This window comes from Rhinolophus sinicus, chromosome 18 (assembly GCF_057876585.1).
Source record: "Rhinolophus sinicus isolate RSI-liver-muscle chromosome 18, RSI-T2T, whole genome shotgun sequence".
Lineage (NCBI taxonomy): Eukaryota > Metazoa > Chordata > Mammalia > Chiroptera > Rhinolophidae > Rhinolophus > Rhinolophus sinicus.
The window spans coordinates 40,058,766-40,077,922 of NC_142518.1; the positions used below are offsets into that span (position 1 = coordinate 40,058,766).

General features: G+C 46.6%; 1 protein-coding gene across 7 annotated transcripts in view; it reads right to left on the reverse strand.

Annotated features, from left to right (window-relative positions):
- Positions 1 to 19,157, reverse strand: part of LOC148754608 (uncharacterized) — a 148,184-nt gene that overhangs the window by 51,590 nt on the left and 77,437 nt on the right. The window contains exons 1-4 of one of the 7 annotated variants that reach the window (XR_016020041.1): positions 14,981 to 16,077; positions 12,890 to 13,022; positions 12,408 to 12,708; positions 1,235 to 2,466 (exon numbers count right to left, since the gene is read on the reverse strand). The exons of 5 other annotated variants lie outside the window; for them this stretch is intronic. Coding sequence is in view for 1 of the 2 variants with exons in the window: in XM_088795233.1 (XP_088651359.1) it covers positions 2,346 to 2,466 (121 nt within the window). In the remaining variant the exon portion in view is untranslated. Of the gene's footprint in view, positions 1 to 1,234; positions 2,467 to 12,407; positions 12,709 to 12,889; positions 13,023 to 14,980; positions 16,078 to 19,157 lie in introns of those variants that run through there. One more of the 7 variants, XM_088795233.1, reaches the window with a different exon arrangement.

The following is a 19,157-nucleotide window of genomic DNA, read 5'->3' on the forward strand; positions in this document are numbered from 1 at the left end:
TGTTGGTGACAGACTCAGGACACACCCAAACACTTTCCAGTTTCAAGCCTGTTTCCTTCACTCCAAAAAGAGTTGAATGAGGCTGGAGTGAACAGGACGTAGCAGAGAACGGCCTTGATCGAGATGGTGCGTCTTTAATATTGCTCCCTGGGTTCATCAGCTATCTTTTCAGAAGCACCCTGGCCTGCTGCATATTTGGTTCATAGAACATTGATTCTAGAACATACTGGATGGTGATTTGGTCTCATGGTTCCAAACTGCAGTCACCCTGTCCTGTTGCCTGGGAGACTTGCTTTGGGTCATGTAATGAGGGGCTGTGGGTATAAAGAATACACTGAACATGAACTTAGGGGCCCAAACACAGCCAAGCTATTGGAATTGGGAACAAGGCATCTGCCCCCACTTTGTATGAAGCCAGCCTGATCTGAACGTAGATGCCTTTCTCACTAAGTCCAGTTACTACTTGGACATGCATTTTTATCAAGCATCACATAAGAGAAAAAAGTCCCAAGTTCCTAACGAATAAGGTCATTTTAAGCAGTACTGACCACGGGTACTGTGAACACTTTGATCGTGACAACTTCTTTACCATAAATGCTCCTGCTTATTGGACACCCAGTTCTTCCCTCGTATTTTCTTCCACTCCGGTCTCCTGGAGGGCCTTGGGCCTGGGCTCAGGAGAACTCCCTTCTGGTTCCTGGTCTACCAGCCTTACCGTTTTTTGCTCTCTGAGCCGCTTTGCTTTCTGAGCTGCTGTCTCTACCACTTTAAGGAGGGGACTTGCACTGAGGTATCAGTTGAACACGGAGGCGCATGCAGGAAAGCGGTGGTGAGAGGGCCGCTGCTCCCAGTCAGAAACTCCGCTTTTCTCCTGTGTGTGTTGGAATTCATTCTAGGAAGCGTTAGCTTTCCTCTTCTGTAGAGGTCAGTGGTCTACAAACCATACTATTCCCGCTGATGCCACTCCCCCCAACACGAAAGGAAGAATGGAGAAGGGTGACATTGTAAACATGAACACACTGGGCCATCCTTAGCAGTAGAGATGCGAAAACTGGCCCAGAGCTTAGGTCCCAACGCTGTGAAGCACCTATTCCCGCCCTGTTGTAATGGAAAGATTATCTGAAAGAGAAACATTGTTTTAAAAGCCAATGCATTTTTTATCTCGTCTTCATACACTAGACGTTCCCCTGAGTTAATAAGCGCATGCACTGCAGCATCATCAAAAACCAAAACAGAGAAGAACTGGAGCCTTTATTTCAGTTTAGGGAGCTTTACATGAAGTATCTTTTCCAAATGAGAAATCATAATTGCTATCTTTGCTAACTAATGGCATCCTTTGTTGCGTTATTCTGACACAGACACACACTGTGTGCAATTTGAGGATGTAGGGAAAGGCTTTACTCCCCCTGAAGTTATGATTCCAGAGCTTGTGCTCCTACCTGTTACAAAGTCATGTGGGAAGGCGTTTTGCGTATATACTGTGTGTCAGGCAGTGCACTAAGCCCTCTGTATGTACTGCCGTCTCATCCATCAGAGAAACCTTACCTGGCAGGTTAGTACAAATATGCCCATTATCATGAGAAAAATGCTGCCATTAGATCCCTGCCAGGCGTGTCTGTAGAACCTGAGCCCTGTGATGACTCGGGCACACATTTCCCTGCAGTCTCACTATTGGGAACCCTGGTAGTTGCCTTGAGAAAATGTTTCCCATTGACCAGTGGCGACTGTCCTTCATGCGAGTGACCCTGTAGAACTCTGTGCTTTTGCTGCTGGGAAATTGGGGTCAAATCAGTGGTAGCACCTGGGGAGAAAAGACTCCAGTTCAAGTGATTCAAATGGAGGTTAGAGGCTTCATCCAGCTGATGTGTGTCACCTTCAGACCAGGGACACCTCTGAGCTGAAGCAGAACTGGAGACTGTACAGGGAAAGTAGCAGGAAGGAACATGGGTACACAAAGGGCATGAGAAGCCCATGTAGAGAGGAAGGAAAGCAGAGGTCCCAGTGCAGGGAAAGCAGAAGAGAGGTCCATACCTCTGCTGTTCCCAGGTTGCAGTTTCTGTATCAGCTGCTCATGTGTGGTTGGAGAGGCTGGGAATTGTTTCTGCTGCTTCTCTGACCCTTGCTGCAAATCTCATTCCAGCAGCCTTCAGAAAAGTTGTTTGACAGCTGTTTTTGTACGTCTTTTGTTTGTTCTGTTTTCCGGGTTAGAGGAGGTTCCCAAGGAGGTGCAGGAGGGAAGAATCGTGAAAAACAATTTCAAGGAGACAAGGATTGAACCGAAGAAAGTGGGGCCTGTTTTAATTATTTTACGGTGTCTCCTCTTGCAGGATGAATTCCTTTCATTGTCAGCTGATTCTTTTCAGAGGCAGGAAGAGAGATGTACAAGGTCCAGGAATTGAGTCCAGAAGTGGGGTGAAGGAGCAGTGCGTTCTTGTTCTCCTGTCCCGGATCATGGCCTGGATCATGCTAGAGGACAGACAAAACAAATGGATTTCATACTTTGAAAATACAACGGAAAGCAAAGAAAAAGACAGGCAAAAATGTAGCTGCAGAACTGAGGAAGGCTACAATGTGCTATTGCTCTTTGAGAAAGGAATTGGGTTATTTCTGCTGTCTATGTCAGGTTATGAAGTACAATATTTTCACTCTTTTTTTTTTTTTTTTTTTTTTTTAAATTTTTATTTTATTTATTTTTTTTAATTAGTTTCAGGTGCACAAGACAAAGCAAAACTTAGACATTTATCATTTATATCCCTCACACTGTGTGAACCCCCCTCCCCCCATCCACTATCCCTCTGTACGTTCCCAAAACCTCTCACCTTCCCCTTATCCCCACCCCCCCGCCCCTCTAGCAACCCTCTGTTTTTCCTCCATGTTTCCAAAACTGTTTCTGATTAGTTCATTCACTTATTCTTTTCTTTAGATTCCGCATATAAGTGAGATCATATGGTATTTGTCTTTCTCTTTCTGACTTATTTCACTTAACATAATGTTTTCTAGGTCCATCCATGTTGTTGCAAATGGTAAGATTTCTTTCTTCTTTATGGCTGCGTAATACTCCATTGTATAAATGTACCACAGTTTCTTAATCCAGTCATCTACTGATGGGCATTTCGGTTGTTTCCAGGTCTTGGCTATTGTATATAGTGCTGCAATAAACATAGGAGTGCATAAAGATTTTTGAATTGGTGTTTTGGATTTCTCCGGATAGATACCTAGGAGTGGGATTGCTGGATCATAAGGTAGTTCCATTTTCAGATTTTTGAGATATCTCCAAACTGTTTTCCATAGTGGCTGCACCAATCTGCATTCCCACCAACAGTGCACCAGCGTTCCCTTTTCTCCGCATCCACGCCAGCACTTGTTGTTTGTTGATTTATTGATGATAGCCATCCTGACTGGGGTGAGGTGGTATCTCATTGTGGTTTTTATTTGCATTTCTCTAATGGTTAGTGAGGTTGAACATTTCTTCATATGTCTGTTTGCCATCTGTGTGTCCTTTTTAGAAAAATGTCTCTTCATGTCCTCTGCCCATTTTTTAATTGGGTTGTTTGTTTTTTTGGAGTTGAGTTGAGTGAGTTTTTTATAAATTTGTGATATTAACCCCTTATCAGATATATCATTGGCAAATATATTTTCCCAATCAGTAGGATCCCTTTTTGTTTTATTGATGGTTTCCTTTGCTGTGAAAAAGCTTTTTAGTTTGATGTAATCCCACATGTTTATTTTTCCTCTTACTTCCCTCGCGCGAGGGGATATATCAGTAAAAATCTTACTCCGGGTAATGTCTGTGAAGTTTCTTCCTATATTTTCTTCTAGGAATTTTATGGTTTCAGATCTTACATTTAAATCTTTAAGCCATTTTGAATTTATTTTTGTATGTGGTGTAAGGAGGTGATCCAGCTTCATCTTTTTGCATGTGTCTGTCCAAGTTTCCCAGCACCATTTATTGAATAGACTGTCTTTACCCCACCGTACATTCTTGCTTCCATTGTCATAGATTAAGTGGCCATATAGGCATGGATTTATTTCTGGACTCTCTATTCTGTTCCATTGATCTATGGGTCTGTTTTTATGCCAGTACCATGCTGTTTTGATTACTGTAGCCTTGTAGTATAATTTGAAGTCAGGTATTGTTATACCTCCCACTTTGTTCTTATTTCTCAAGATTGTTGAAGATATCCGGGGTCTTTTGTTATCCCATATAAATTTTAGGATTATATGTTCTATTTCTGTGAAAAATGTCGTTGGTAGTTTGATAGGAATTGCGTTGAATATATATATTGCCTTAGGCAGTATGGACATTTTAACTATATTAATTCTTCCTATCCATGAACATGGTATGTGTTTCCATCTATTTGTATCTTCTTTCATTTCTTTCTTCAGTGTCTTATAATTTTCTGAGTACAGATCTTTTACTTCTTTGGTTAAATTTATTCCCAGGTATTTTATAGTCTTTGGAGCAATTGTAAACGGAATTGCTTTTTTAATTTCTCCTTCTGATGTTTTATTATTGGTATATACAAATGCAACTGATTTCTGAATATTAATTTTGTATCCTGCTACTTTACTAAATTCATCTATCAGCTCTAATAGTTTCTTGGTGGAGTCTTTAGGGTTCTCTAAATATAGTATCATATCATCTGCATATAATGACAGTTTTACTTCCTCCTTACCGATTTGGATGCCTTTTATTTCTTTTTCTTGTCTGATTGCTGTGGCTAGAACTTCCAGCACTATGTTGAATAGAAGTGGAGAAAGTGGGCAGCCTTGCCTTGTTCCTGATTTTAAGGGGAATGGTTTTAGTTTTTCCCCATTGAGTATGATGTTAGCTGTGGGTCTATCATATATGGCCTTTATTATGTTGAGATATGATCCCTCTATTCCCACTTTCTTAAGGGTTTTTATCATGAATGGCTGCTGAATTTTATCAAATGCTTTTTCTGCGTCAATTGATATGATCATATGATTTTTATTTTTCATTTTGTTAATGTGGTGTATCACATTAATTGATTTGCGGATGTTGAACCACCCTTGCATACCAGGGATGAATCCCACTTGATCATGGTGTATAATCTTTTTAATATATTGCTGAATTCTGTTTGCTAGTATTTTGTTGAGGATTTTTGCATCTATGTTCATTAGCGATATCGGCCTGTAGTTTTCTTTTTTTGTGGTGTCTTTGTCTGATTTTGGGATCAGGGTGATAGTGGCTTCGTAAAAAGTGTTTGGGAGTCTTCCCTCTCTCTGGATTTTTTGGAAGAGTTTGAGGAGAATAGGTGACAATTCTTTTTGGAACGCTCTGTAAAATTCACCTGTAAAGCCATCTGGTCCAGGGCTTTTGTTTGTTGGGAGATTGTTGATTACTGATTCAATTTCCTTGGTGGTAATCAGTCTATTCAGGTTTTCTGTCTCCTCTTGAGTTAGCCTTGGGAGGTTGTATGCATCTAGGAAATTGTCCATTTCTTCCAGGTTGTCAAATTTGTTGGCATACAGTTGCTCATAGAAATTTCTTAGGATTTTTTGTATCTCTGCGGTGTCTGTTGTCACTTCTCCTCTTTCATTACTGATTTTATTAATTTGGGTCCTCTCTCTCTTTTTTTTAATGAGTCTGGCTAAAGGTTTGTCAATTTTGTTTATCTTCTCTAAGAACCAACTCTTGGATTCATTGATCTTTTGTATTGTTTTTCTGGTTTCTATTTCATTTATTTCCGCTCTGATCTTTATTATCTCCTTCCTTGTACTCCCTTTGGGCTTATTTTGTTGTTCTTTTTCCAGATCCCTTAAGTGTGAAGATAAACTGTTGATTAGTGATGTTTCTTGTTTCTTTAGGTAGGCCTGCAGTGCTATGAACTTCCCTCTTAGGACTGCTTTCGCTGCATCCCATAGATTTTGGGTCGTTGTATTTTCATTTTCGTTTGTCTCGAGATATCTTTTGATTTCTTCCTTGATCTCCTGTTTGACCCATTCATTGTTTAGTAACATATTATTCAGCCTCCATGAATTTGTGTGTCTTCCAGTCTTTTTCCTGTAGTTCATTTCTAATTTCATAGCACTGTGGTCAGAGAAGACAATTGGTATGATTTCAATTTTCTTAAATTTATCCAGACTTGCTTTGTGGCCTAACATATGGTCTATCTTGGAGAATGTTCCATGTGCGCTTGAGAAGAACGTGTATTCTGCAGCATTGGGGTGGAATGCTCTGAAAATATCGGTTAAATCCAAGTGGTCCAATGTGTCATTTAAGGCTGTTGTTTCCGTATTGATTTTCTGTCTGGAAGACCTGTCCCTTGTTGTCAGAGGTGTGTTGAAGTCCCCTACTATGATAGTGTTACTGTTGATCTCCATCTTTATGTCAGTCAATATCTGTTTTATATATTTAGGTGCTCCTATGTTGGGTGCATAGATGTTTACTAGAGTTATATCCTCTTGTCGAATTGATCCCTTTATTATTATATAGTGTCCATCTTTGTCTTTTAATATTTTCTTCATTTTAAAGTCTATTTTGTCAGAGATAAGTATTGCAACTCCAGCTTTTTTCTCATTTCCATTTGCATGGAATATCTTACTCCAACCCTTCACTTTTAGCCTGTGTGTGTCTTTTGATCTGAGGTGAGTCTCTTGTATACAGCATATACAAGGGTCTTGCTTTCTTATCCATTCAGCCACCCTATGTCTCTTGATTGGAGCATTTAAACCATTTACATTTAAAGTGATTATTGATAAGTACATAGTTATTGCCATTTTTAAATTTGTGGATAAATTGTTTTCGTCTTTCTTCTATTTACAGAAGTCCTTTTAGTATTTCTTGCAATGCTGGCTTGGTGGTAATGAATTCCTTTAGCTTATTCTTTTCTGGGAAGCTCTTTATCTCCCCATCAATTTTAAGTGATAGCCTTGCTGGATAAAGCAACCTAGGTTGTAGGCCTTTGTTTTCCATCACTTTGAGTATCTCCTGCCACTCCCTCCTGGCCTTCAATGTTTCTGCAGAAAAGTCATTTGATAGTCTTATGGGAGTTCCCTTGTATGTAACCCTCTGTCTTTCTCTTGCTGCTTTTAGGATTCTCTCTTTGTCTTTAATCTTTGCCATTTTAGCTATAATGTGTCTTGGAGTGGACCTGTTTGGGTTTATCCTGGTTGGAACTCTCTGCACTTCCTGGACTTGTATGTTGGTTTCCTTCATCAGGTTAGGGAAATTTTCAGACATTATTACTTCAAATATGTTCTCAATCCCTTGTTTCTTCTCTTCACCTTCTGGTATTCCTATGATGCGCATGTTGTTGCGCTTGATGTTATCCCATAGGTCTCTTAAACCATCTTCATTGTTTTTTATTCTTTTTTCTTTCTGTTGTTCTGTTTGGGTGATCTCTGCTAACTTGTCTTCTAAGTCGCTGATTCGATCCTCTGCTTCATCTAACCTGCTGTTAATTCCTTCAAGTGAGTTCTTTATTTCGGTAACTGTGTTCTTTAGTTCTAACTGGTTGTTCGTTATGATTTCTACATCCTTCTTGATGTCCTCTCTAAGTTCCTTAAACATTCTTATCATCAGTATTCTGAACTCTGTCTCTGACAGTTTGGTTACCTCTGCTTCATTTAGTTCCATTTCTGAAGGTTTCTTCTGTTCTTTTATTTGGGATATGTTTCTTTGTTTCCTCATTCTGGCTGACTCTCTGTGTTTGCTTCGATGTATTAGATAGGTGCCCTGGAGTTCTTAGTTCTTGCTGGATTAGTATATAATAAATGTCCTTTATATTTGACTTGCACTACTTCGTTCTTCTCCCCTACGTGTGCTCTAAAAGTGACTCTTGTGTTGTGTATATTGTCCTGTTAAAGAAGATCCTTAATTGCTTTTCGCTTGTGAGTAGGTGGAGTTAACTCCTAGGCTGACTAGTTGTAAGACTTGGCTTTGCCCACGCAGGGTATTCTGCTGCGTGAGGATTGACCGCTTAGATGTGGTTTGCCCTTTGGCCTCTATGTGCCTGTAAAGAATCCCCTCTGAGTGTATCACTTGTAGGTCAAACCCGGTAGTACTCTGGCTTGGTCTAGAGTTGGCCGCTGGGTATGTTGAATCTTGTGCCTCTTAAGCTGGGCACTGGTAGGGCAATTACAGAACAAAGCAAATCACCAAGCACAACAATAACAACAAGGAAAAAGTCAAATACATTCACATGTAAAAAAACAATCGACAACCCCCACTCGACATAGGCAAAGATGTCAAAAATATAAAGACAAATCAACACCGAACAAAAACAAACAAACAAAAAACAAACAAACAAAAAACAAACAAACAAACAAAAAACACAGCGCCAGTTGTGGCTTAAGCCCACCAAGTAATCTCCAAGTTGTTCTCTGCTGTAGCACAGAATCCCCACTCGACACAGGCAAAGATGTCAAAAATATAAAGACAAATCAACACAGAACAAAAACAAACAAACAAAAAACAAACAAACAAAAAACAAACAAACAAACAAAAAACACAGCGCCAGTTGTGGCTTAAGCCCACCAAGTGATCTCCAAGTTGTTCTCTGCTGTAGCACAGAATCCCCACTCGACACAGGCAAAGATGTCAAAAATATAAAGACAAATCAACACAGAACAAAAACAAACAAACAAACAAAAAACAAACAAACAAAAAACAAACAAACAAACAAAAAACACAGCGCCAGTTGTGGCTTAAGCCCACCAAGTAATCTCCAAGTTGTTCTCTGCTGTAGCACAGAATCCTCACTCGACACAGGCAAAGATGTCAAAAATATAAAGACAAATCAAAACAGAAAGAAAAGAAAGAAAAAGAAAAAAAAAAAAAAAAAGACAGCGCCAGTTGTGGCTTAAGCCCACCAAGTAATCCCCTGCGTATTGTGCAGGTAGAGCCGGTCACCTGATGCCCAGAGTGACTCTGAGGCTGCAGCTTTAGATGCGTGGGGCTGAGGGGTCTGGACAGTAGGTTTTACAAAGTCAGTGCAGTTTCTGCCCTTGCCGGCACATATGCACACCGAGAATAGCACCACCAGCCCTGTGTCCAGCTCTCCTGAGTCTTAGGGCACCTCTTCCCTGTGTGTGTGTGTGGCCGGCAGGGAATTCCTCAGCTGCTGAAAGCTGAGTGCTGTATATACCACTTACTGCTGATCCCTGGGAGTGCCTCCGCAGATGTAATTGCCACGCCCTAGGCAGGCCAGAAAGTGTGGGGGCTGGGGATGGAAAGAGGGGTCTTCTCTTTCCCAGCCCAGCTGTGTCACACCCCACCCACAGGCCAGAAACGGTGGTATCTGGGGGTGGATGAGTCTTCTGTCTCCTAGTCCAGGGCAAACCACACTCTTCTCAGCCTCTTCCCTGGACCAAAGCCAGCGGCCAGTCTTCCCTTAGCCCAAACCCCAAGGCTCCTCTGTAATCTGACACTGCTCTTCACACCAGGAGCCAGTTTAAGTCTCTGGAAGGGTGGGGGTAGGATTGGAAGAGCGGGGGGAGGGGCCCAGGTATGGAGTTTAATAGTCTCAAATGCTAGATATCCTCCCTCTGCGGGAGGGAGAGGTCTGCTCTGGGACGCAAAGTAGAGTCCAGCACTTGGCTTTTGTGTTCTCTCTTTTGTCCTGGGAACCCCTGCGTCTCTGCAGCTGGGGATGTGTTTACCCCGCTCTAGGCTGGCTAGAAAGGGTGGGGGCTGGGGATGGAAGGAGGGGTCTTCTCTTTCCCAGCCCCGCTGTCTTAACACTCTTCCCGCAGGCCAGAAAAGGTGGTGGCTGGGGACGGAAGATTCCCAGCTCCTAGCCTCCTCCCTGGGCCCGCCTGTCTTCCCGGAGCCGGGGCTCCAAGGCGCCTCTGTAATCTGCCGCTGCTCCTTAGTGCAGGGGCTAGATCAAGTCTCTAGAAAGGCGGGGGCAGGGTCAGAAGAGCGGGGGAAGGTGCCCAGGCACGGAGTCTGTGTTCCTTGTCCGGCCCAAGGACCAACTGAGGTTATTAGCTGAAGTTAATGCTGGATATGCTGCGCCTGCAGCGGGAGAGGTCCGCTGTGGGACGCAGGGCAAAACGCCCACCTCGTGGCTTCCGGGCTTTCCTCCGTCCTGGGATATCCTGCGTATCTGTAGCCGTGGGTGTGGGCTGGAATTTCACAGGCACAGGTGCGGAGCAGATTTCCACAACCCGAGGGTGGGGGCCGAATTTCTACCGCCACAGGTGTGGACCGCGATCCCAACCCGCGTCCCCACCGCCGCCGCAGGTGCGGCGTGTCTCCGCTTCGCTCCCTTCCTTCTTCCCCTGCTCGCCCAATTTTTCCCCACCTGCAAGAAATCCCTGCGCGAGTCTCTTCGCTGTTCTGCGTGATGAGCAGAGAGTCCTTTGATGGGTTATAAGCTTCCCGTTTCTGATAAGATCCGACGGAGAACTCAAAAAGTGCGCCCCGCTGCCGCCATTGCTATGACGTCACCCTATTTTCACTCTTTTTAACGACATACTTTCAGGAAGAGAAATGAAATAAAAATTTTCAAGCTTTTTCAAATGATTTTAGAACAGCTAACTCATGCTCTGAGTTTAATAAAATCTGGTGAAGTCACAATGCAATATGAATCTCATAGTGTTTACTGTGCACCTTTATAGGAGAGAAAACCAATAAAGAAAATCTCCCCAAGCTAATAATGGTCATCCTGGGGTGATGGGACTCCGGTTTAGTTTGCTTTGTTATAATTTGTGAATCCTCCAAATATTCTACAAGGAGCTTGAAGTGACTAGGGTACTGGAGAATACATGGATAAAAACCGAAAACAAACGGAGGAAAGCTGGTGACAAGACATTCCGATCAGGAGAAAGACAAGACTCTATGGAGCCGGGACACTTGGTTTCCAGCAGGGATGCTGCTGAAGGGAGCGTTTTGCCCAATGTTGGGCCTGGCACAGGGAGACTTAGAGAGAAGCAGCCATTTATTCTGGAGGAGACTCAGAGCAGTTTTTTTCAGACAGGAAGGGCGGGGGAGGGAGACGTGTATACGGTCCCACACTGCCATCTAATGTCCAGAGAAACTGACTGTGCACATACCTGACACAAACTCCCTCCTTTTCTGGATTTCTCCGAAAAACCAGCAAAGAAGGTGTGGGACGCGACTTGCCAATAAGGGCCAGATAAAGCAAACCTCAGCCCAAGAGACCTCAGGGAACCAAAACTAGCTGGCCTCTTCGTAAGTCCCGCCCTCGAAACCTTAGCAACAGCATGTGACGTCCTTGTACCCAGGACTCCTGCACCAATAGGGCTAGAGCTGTGGTACAATTGACGGTTTCTGGGCCTGCGCACGGACCCCTTAGGTTGGTGTCAGTCTGGAGCCCACATGTGGTAGAACTTTCCTTCCAGTCCCTGTGACAGACTTTCAGTTCAGGGACTGGGTCACTTGTTACCCAGTTGCTCCACCCGCCCCTCCCTTACAAGTGAGGGACATGGCCAATCCCCAGCTCTTCCTCCTATCCCCCCAGGCCTTGCCCCCCATCACCCCTCCCCCTACCTCCACCTGCCTGTGAACACCTACAACTGCTGACACACTCACTTGCCTCCTCTCAGCCCTCAGGCCAGGGAACCCTCCACAGGGTCTCACGGCCCAAGAGCTTGACTGGATCAACCCTGGAAAATCTCCTTAGGGATTTTCTCCTGGGCAACCGACCATCCCTGTGCTCAAGGACCTGCACTGGGGTGGGGACAGAGCCAGGAGTGCAGTTTCCAGGCTCTTGGCCCCACGTGGAAAGGTGCTCACTCGGGTAGTAAAGGGCCATCAACTGTGATTGGATGGCCATCAGCTGTGGCTAGTTGGCCATTAGCTGTCACCTGTGAACCGTTGGCCACTCATATAACTGCCGTGGCTACTCTAGCAGAAAATGGGGGCAAGAAGATGGTGGCTGAGCTAGCCAGAGTTGATTGCAGTTAGCACCACGGATTGCAGCTGGCAAGTGGGGTTGGTTGGCAGATAAGCGGAAGGCAGGTTGCACATGATGTGGCTTGTGCTTCCTGTGTCCGCAACCCAGCTCCATCGAGAATATAGTGGTATGACTCCGCTATCTATGGCTCCGTGGCTCCGTGGGTGTTCCTTTGGGGCCTCACCATGTCCTGCGTTCTTATGTGGGGAGTGGGAGCTGAGACCCCACATGACAGCACCTCAGCTTTGATGACAAAACCCCACACCTTCCTGAACTGTTCATCTTGAATCCATGACCAGGAGAGCACTGCTTCTCACTTTCCCTGTCACCTTCCTACACCTCTCCCTTACTCACTGGTACCCGGCTTCCATTCCAGTGACCTCTCCTAATAATTCATGGAGAGCACAGAAGCTATGGGGGGGAGGTTCCTGAGCTTCGCAAACCCAGGCGAGGTGCTTCTCCCCTGGCATCCCCTGCTGACCCTGAGCGTACCTGCTCCTGACTGCAGCCAGCTCTCACCTTTGCTCAGGGTCCCATGCCTTCGCCCTGCTCAGGGACTGCTCCTGCACTCATCACTCCTCTTGGCTCCTGTCCCTTGTGCGTGCAGCTTCCCCAACAAAGGGGTGAACATGGACCCCCTTTGCTTGTGTGATTCTGCTGCTACTGGATCATTACCTGTTGATTTTCAGAGGAAAACTGTTTCATGTTGTCCTGAGACCATTCGCTCAGTGTATGTCACTTACGGAAATTGGAAATAATAGACCCACCAGTGGGACAGTGAGATCACTGTTGTCCTTGGCTCCTTTCACCACACCGGACACTGGGAGGGGAGAGAAAAGCACAGGGACTTGATGACTTTGGTTTGTGTTGTCTTCTCTAGCCAGGATGGAAAAAAGGCTTTGGGTTTCAACAAGGTAAGATTTTGGTGGGCATCATATGTTTAAAATTTGAGTTTGTATCTCCTCCAATTGGAAGGGAAAATGAAATCAATTCCTACTCACCTGGGGCTCTGTCACCCACTGCACCATGTCCTTGGGTGTGGATGCCCTCCTCAGTCTGCCTGCACTCTGACTCCCCAAGAAGCATACGCTCGCCTTGCTCTGCAGCACCTCATGTGACAGCTTTAGGACTGAACTGCTCTGGCACAAAAGAGAAGGGAAGTGAAAGAAGGGTCAAGGCAGAGGAAACGGTGAACATACCTAATACAATCACTTAATTAAGGTGAATCGGGCCAAATCCAGGGAATACTATGAAGCCCGAGTGATTAAGATCACTGTTCTGCAGCCTCCCCTTCCTCCCTCTCTCCTCTGACCGAGTTCCTGTTTCATTCCTACGGTCCTGCCTTCCATCAAGAGGAGAAATATTATCGTGGTCAAGATGCCTGGATTGTCATTTATACCAGCTGGATGGCCGACATTCACTGTGGATGGTGTCCGCCCTGCAGCTCTTGACACTCAAACCCTGTTTCCCACGAAGGAGTCAAAGATTTCACCCCTCTTTTACTTTGTTCAAATGTGAGGGGGAGAACAGCCTCAGCCACTACTCGCAGCCTAAGGTCTGTCGTCTAGAAAAAGAGGTTGACCTCACCTGCCTCACAAGTGGGAAGACAGACACAGAGCGCAACACCGGACACCTTTCACGAGCGCTGTGAGCCAAACCCAGTGATGAGGGCTTTCCAAGCACCCCAGGATCCCCTGACTCCCAGGAACACACCAAGTGGATTTCCGCCTCAGCACTGTTGCACGTGCTGTTCCTTCTGCCTGGCATGCTGTTCCCTCAGGTAATGTACGGCCTGCTCCCTCACTGCCTCCAGGGCTCTGCTCACTCATCACCTTTTCAGGGAGACCTTCTCTGACCACCCTCAGTACGTTAACACCATCTCCCCTCATAGCCTTGCCCGTGACCCGTTATTTTCTGTCTCCATAGCAGTTGCCACGCTCAGATATGTTATACAGGTACTGAGCAACTCTATGAAATCACACATTCTACCAATGTTGTTCTGTGTTGTACCCCATCTCCTAGAACGCTGCTCAGGTACACACTGTAGCAGGTACTCAGAAATTTCTTGTGGAAGACTGACTGGGAGTCAGGCTCATTACACACATTGCTAAGATGTACACTGCCTTCCAATATGGGAATTGGCCCCATTTTATTGATTATGATGCCCATCAAGTCTCCAGGACACAAGTGACTTGCCCAAGGACACACAACCAAGACGTGGAGCTCCAGGCTTTGGAATCACAACTGACAGCTTCCAAATCCCTCAGGTCTTACAGAGAGACCTCACACCCAAGAAGGCAAGAGATCTCACCAGACACACAAACCCCAAACAGCTCACATACCCAGAGACACCAAACACAGCTCACTGAACAAAACCTAAAACAGATTCCAAACGTCTCGGCACAGAGAGGTCACCACTTGTGTCACAGACTCCCAAACACAGCACAGACCATACACACTGTGACAGCCCCCACCCCGACAGACCAAGGTCCTCGTCCCAGGAAACAAATTAAAACTGCTGATACCTCACACCCTGCAGATAGGCTCCCAAAGCACCCAGGCAGGGCCACTGAATCCAACGGCTCCGAAAGCAGAAAGACAGAAGTTCAGTTAACTCCGAAACACCCCATAACCTTAAGATAAAGTCCGCATACAAATCAGAGAGCCTACACCCTGGACACAGACCCCAAACAGCTCACCTACTTCCTAGCTTAACAGAAAGCCTCCCCCGAACCCACTCAGATCAGAGCCATCACAGCTCCGGACCCAGAATCACAAAGTGCTCGGAGCCCTCATTCCCTGGGGTGCGGTCACACACACACGGAGATCTCCACCCAGGACACAAACGCCGAGAACCACAGAAAGTGCACACCCAGGTACATGTGTACAGGCCCACGAGCCGCAGAGACCTTTAGTCCGTGGCCACAGAATCCACTCACAGAAAACCTCCCATTCCCGCACAATCCCTCAAAAGGCTCAGAGGGATCCCATGTACCCGAACAGCACCTGTGATGTGGCACCTCGCGATACACATCCCCAAAAGCCTGACACTGCTTCACTCCCCACGCAGGGACACCGAAGAGCCCACACACCTCTCCCAGGACCTTAATTGCGTGCGTCTGAGACTCCCTCCGACGCCGTGTCAATCGCGCCGGACTAGGCTGGTGACTGAAACAGGGCTAACCTACGCTAAGGAGCTCACGTGAAGACAGCGCCGTCACCCGCGAATGCAGCGTCGGACACTGACTCCACGCCAGCGACTGCGCGGAACTCGCCACTGCCAGGGGCGGCATTGTCAGCCCCGTCCGGACACTCAGGCGGTGAGGAGTCCAACTCGGAGAAACTTCTACGCTCTGAAGACACACGCGCGCGCGCGCGCGAACACGCGGGCACACACACGCCTCACCCTCAGCTCCAGCTTGCAGTCAGGCGACATCCCACACAGATGGCCAATGGGACCGGGGCTGCCAGACAGGGAGGCCAAGATGACAGGTCCAGCCGGAGCCATCCTGCGCCCACCGAGGGCTTCTGGGAGGGTTTATTCCGTCAATCTCGCCGTGACCAATCACGGCACAGCACGGACCTGGGAGCAGTTCCTTTATCCTCCCCCCCCACCCCCCGCTATCTCTCCAGCCGGCGTCTTCCAGCTGGGTGCGACCACGTTGCAAGGGACGGGTGCATTTCGGGAATTGACAGTGAGGGTCAGAACCTCACACCCCGAGTCCACTCGGTTTCCAGCGGGTCGGGAGAATTGAGACCTCCGAGTTCTAGTGGGCCCGGCCGCTGTATACACACACCCTCACTGTTGTCACACACACAATGGAGTTTTCCGAAACGCCCTCCCCAGTGGTACCTCCCGGAATACAGAGGCGCCCCTCCAGACCCGTGTGGTTTGTGCCAGGCAGCAACTGTTCCCTCGCGGGCGCCCCTTGGCGGTGGGAACCTGAACTGCCTCCTCCATACATTTGCACCGGGACCATTGTAGGCTGGTCCCCAAAGGGTGGGAAGGCAAAGTCAGCATGAAAACCCCAGTTCGCTGCACTCTTGCATTCTTGGAAGTGTCTTTGTGACCTGAAATGTACCTCCCTGCAGTGGCCGCTATGATGCCAGGGAGCCTTACAAGCTTTTCTCTGTGCTGAGCACGGTGCTGGCTTCTGTCTCCTGGGTAACGCAGAATAGATCTAGTGGGGCAACCCCACCACAGTCCCCCAAGGGCAGGAGGGCTAGACCTCCAGGCTGGGGTCAGAAGGCCTGGTATGGGACAGGCTGGGGTCTTTCACTGTCAGCAATAGGTGAGAGGGATGGCGGGTCATTTGGTTTTGTTAGGGAAGGGGCCATCTCCCAGGGGCCAACGGACAGGTTAGGTTAGACACAGACCAGGTGCTTCGTCACAATCCTGTCACGCTTGGACATGTTACCTAGCGGACTCCTCGGCTTGTCTAACTATGCCTCTTGCCACAGCTTTGCAACTGTTAATTTATTGCCTCATTCATTTGGTAAAGAAAGAAGAGTTTAAGGGTTAATAAAGCAAGGAAATTACTTACCGGAGGAAAAAGAGTTGCAGCCCTGGAAACACACAACCACTTAGCAACCCACACTGCTCTCTGGAGACACAAAGAAACGCAGTGCTTATAAAGGCAAAAAGCACAAAGTGTAATTCTCTCCTGTAAATGAAGGACTGCTGACTAATTTAGCAGGGGTTGGTTCGTTCCAATAAGCAAAGGAGGAACTCAGAACTGCAAGGAGGAGGTAAAGTTTATGTGTTGTTGTCCACACAGCAGTTGTTGTTCCCGGATAGTGATGACTGAGCCTGGGGCTGAGTTGACGCTCAGGTTCGCAACTTCAGAGCAGCTCTGAGACCGAGGCTCCAGGTGTGCATTGGCCCCGCTTCCCCCAAAGCCTCCGGCTCTATTTTATGTGTCTCTCTTCACATTGTTTGTTCCAACTCTTTTTTTCCCCATGATCACATTTTGTGCTGCAAATTATGTGTCAGGCATTATAATGGGAGGTAGGAATGCAGCGTACGAAAAGGGAATATAAAACATGCTACTTTCAGGGAGCTTACATTGTAGTGGGATCATGTAGCTGAAACATCTCTGTAATTTGTCAGCTGTTGGTAATGGCTCTGATTAAAATTGAATGTGAATAAAGAAGTTAAAGGGGTGAATATTGCCAGAGAGGGTGGTCCGGGGAAAATTTCCCATGTAGGTGACATTTGAGCTGGAAGGCAAAGAGATGGATATCTGGGAGAAAAGCCTCCCAGATACCGGTAAGACCATTGGAAAAGTGTGGGAGTGGAACTCAGGCTACAGTGTATGAGGAACCGTGTGGCTGGCACAGCATGACCTACGGAGAGACAGGTCATCTGTTCAGGGAGGTAATGGGCAACACATCACATAGTGTTTTCTGGGCTGTTGAGGGGTTGGGGTGGAAGTTGACTTACTCTCAGCGACCCAAGGGAGGCTTCTTAGCACAGAAGACTCACGATTCTGTCAGAGGTCGGAGGTCAAGTTCGGATAATGGAAGGGGAGGAGCTCCCGGTTTGCCCCAAGGAAAAAGCCTTCACCAGCCTCTCGGCAACTGACCGTGCCTTCCCTGGACAATCCTGTGCACTCAGGTGGACCCTTGAGACTGGTCTCCACTGAGATACACACGAAAGAATGATATCCTTAGGAGAGGAGGAGCAAGGGCCCTCTTGGTGTAGGTGAGGTCACGCCCAGGCCGGGGTATGAGAGGGACCAGAAAGACGGTGCCACTGAACCCCAAAGCACACCTACTACCTAAGGCCCCTCTACTAAGAGCAGAGGATATAGCAGCCCTATGTAATACATAGAACGAAACACAGGGAGGCATCTAATGTTGGGAGATAAGAAACATGTTCCACATAAAAAACAAAAAAAAGAACAAAGTTCCCAAAAAAGTACTAAATGAAATGGAGATAAGCAATCTATCAGATGCAGATTTCCAAACACTGGTTATAAGGATGCTCAATGATCTCAGAGAAAACTTTAACAGAGATACAGGAAGCATGAAAATGGACAGGAAAACCATGAAAAGAACGAGTGAGAAATTAAGGAAACAATGACGAAAGTGAAGACTGTATTACACGGAATCATCAGTAGATTAGACGAAGCCGAGGATCCAACCAGCGATCTAGAAGATAAGGTAGTAGAAAACACCCAACCAGAGCAGCAAGAATAAACGGAATCCAAAAAATTGAGGAGAGTTTAAGGAGCCTTTGGGGTAATATCAAGCGTACCAACATTTGCATTATAGGGGTACCAGAAGACGGACAGACAGAGAAGGAGTTGAAAACCTGTTCGAAGAAAGAGTGACAGAAAACTTCCCTAACCTGGTGAAGGAGATAGACAAGTCCAGAAAGCACAGAGAGTCCCAAACAAGATGAACCCAAAGAGGCCAGCAACAAGACACATCATAATGAAAATGACAAAGATTAAAGACAAACAGAGAATCCTAAAAGCAGCAAGAGAAAAGCAGTTAGTTACCTACAATGGAGCCCCCATAAGACTGGCAGCTGATTCTCAACAGAAATTATACAGGCAAGAAGGGATGGGCAGGAAATATTCCACGGGATGAAAAGAAAGGACCTACAACCAAGATTACTCTACCCAGCAAAGTTATCATTTAAAATTGAAGGGTAGATAAGGAGCTTCCCAGACACGAAAAAGCTGAAGGAGTTCATCACCACCAAACCAGTATTTTAAGGAATCTTAGAGGGACTTCTTGAAGTTGAGAGGGGGGTTAAGGATGGGTGAAAGGGGGAGGGATTAAGAAGTCCAAATTGGGGCCGGCCTGGTGGCTCAGGCGGTTGGAGTTACATGCTCCTAACTCTTAAGGCTGCCGGTTCGATTCCCACATGGGCCAGTGGGCTCTAAACCACAAGGTTGCCAGTTCTATTCCTCGAGTCCCACAAGGGATGGTGAGCTCCGCCCCCTGTAACTAAGATTGAAGACGGTATCTTGAGCTGAGCTGCCTCCCAGATATCTCAGTTGGTTGGAGCATGGGCTCTCAACCATAAGGTTGCCAGTTCAGTTCCTCGACTCCCGCAAGGGATGGTGGGCAGCGCCCCCTGCAACTAAGATTGGACTCAGCACCTTGACCTGACCTGCCGCTGAGCTCCCAGATGGCTCTGTTGGTTGGAGTGCGTCCTCTCAACCACAAAGGTTGCCAGTTTGATTCCCGCAACGGATGGTGGGAGGTGCCCCCAGCAACTAGAAAACGGCAACTGGACCTGGAGCTGAGCTGTGT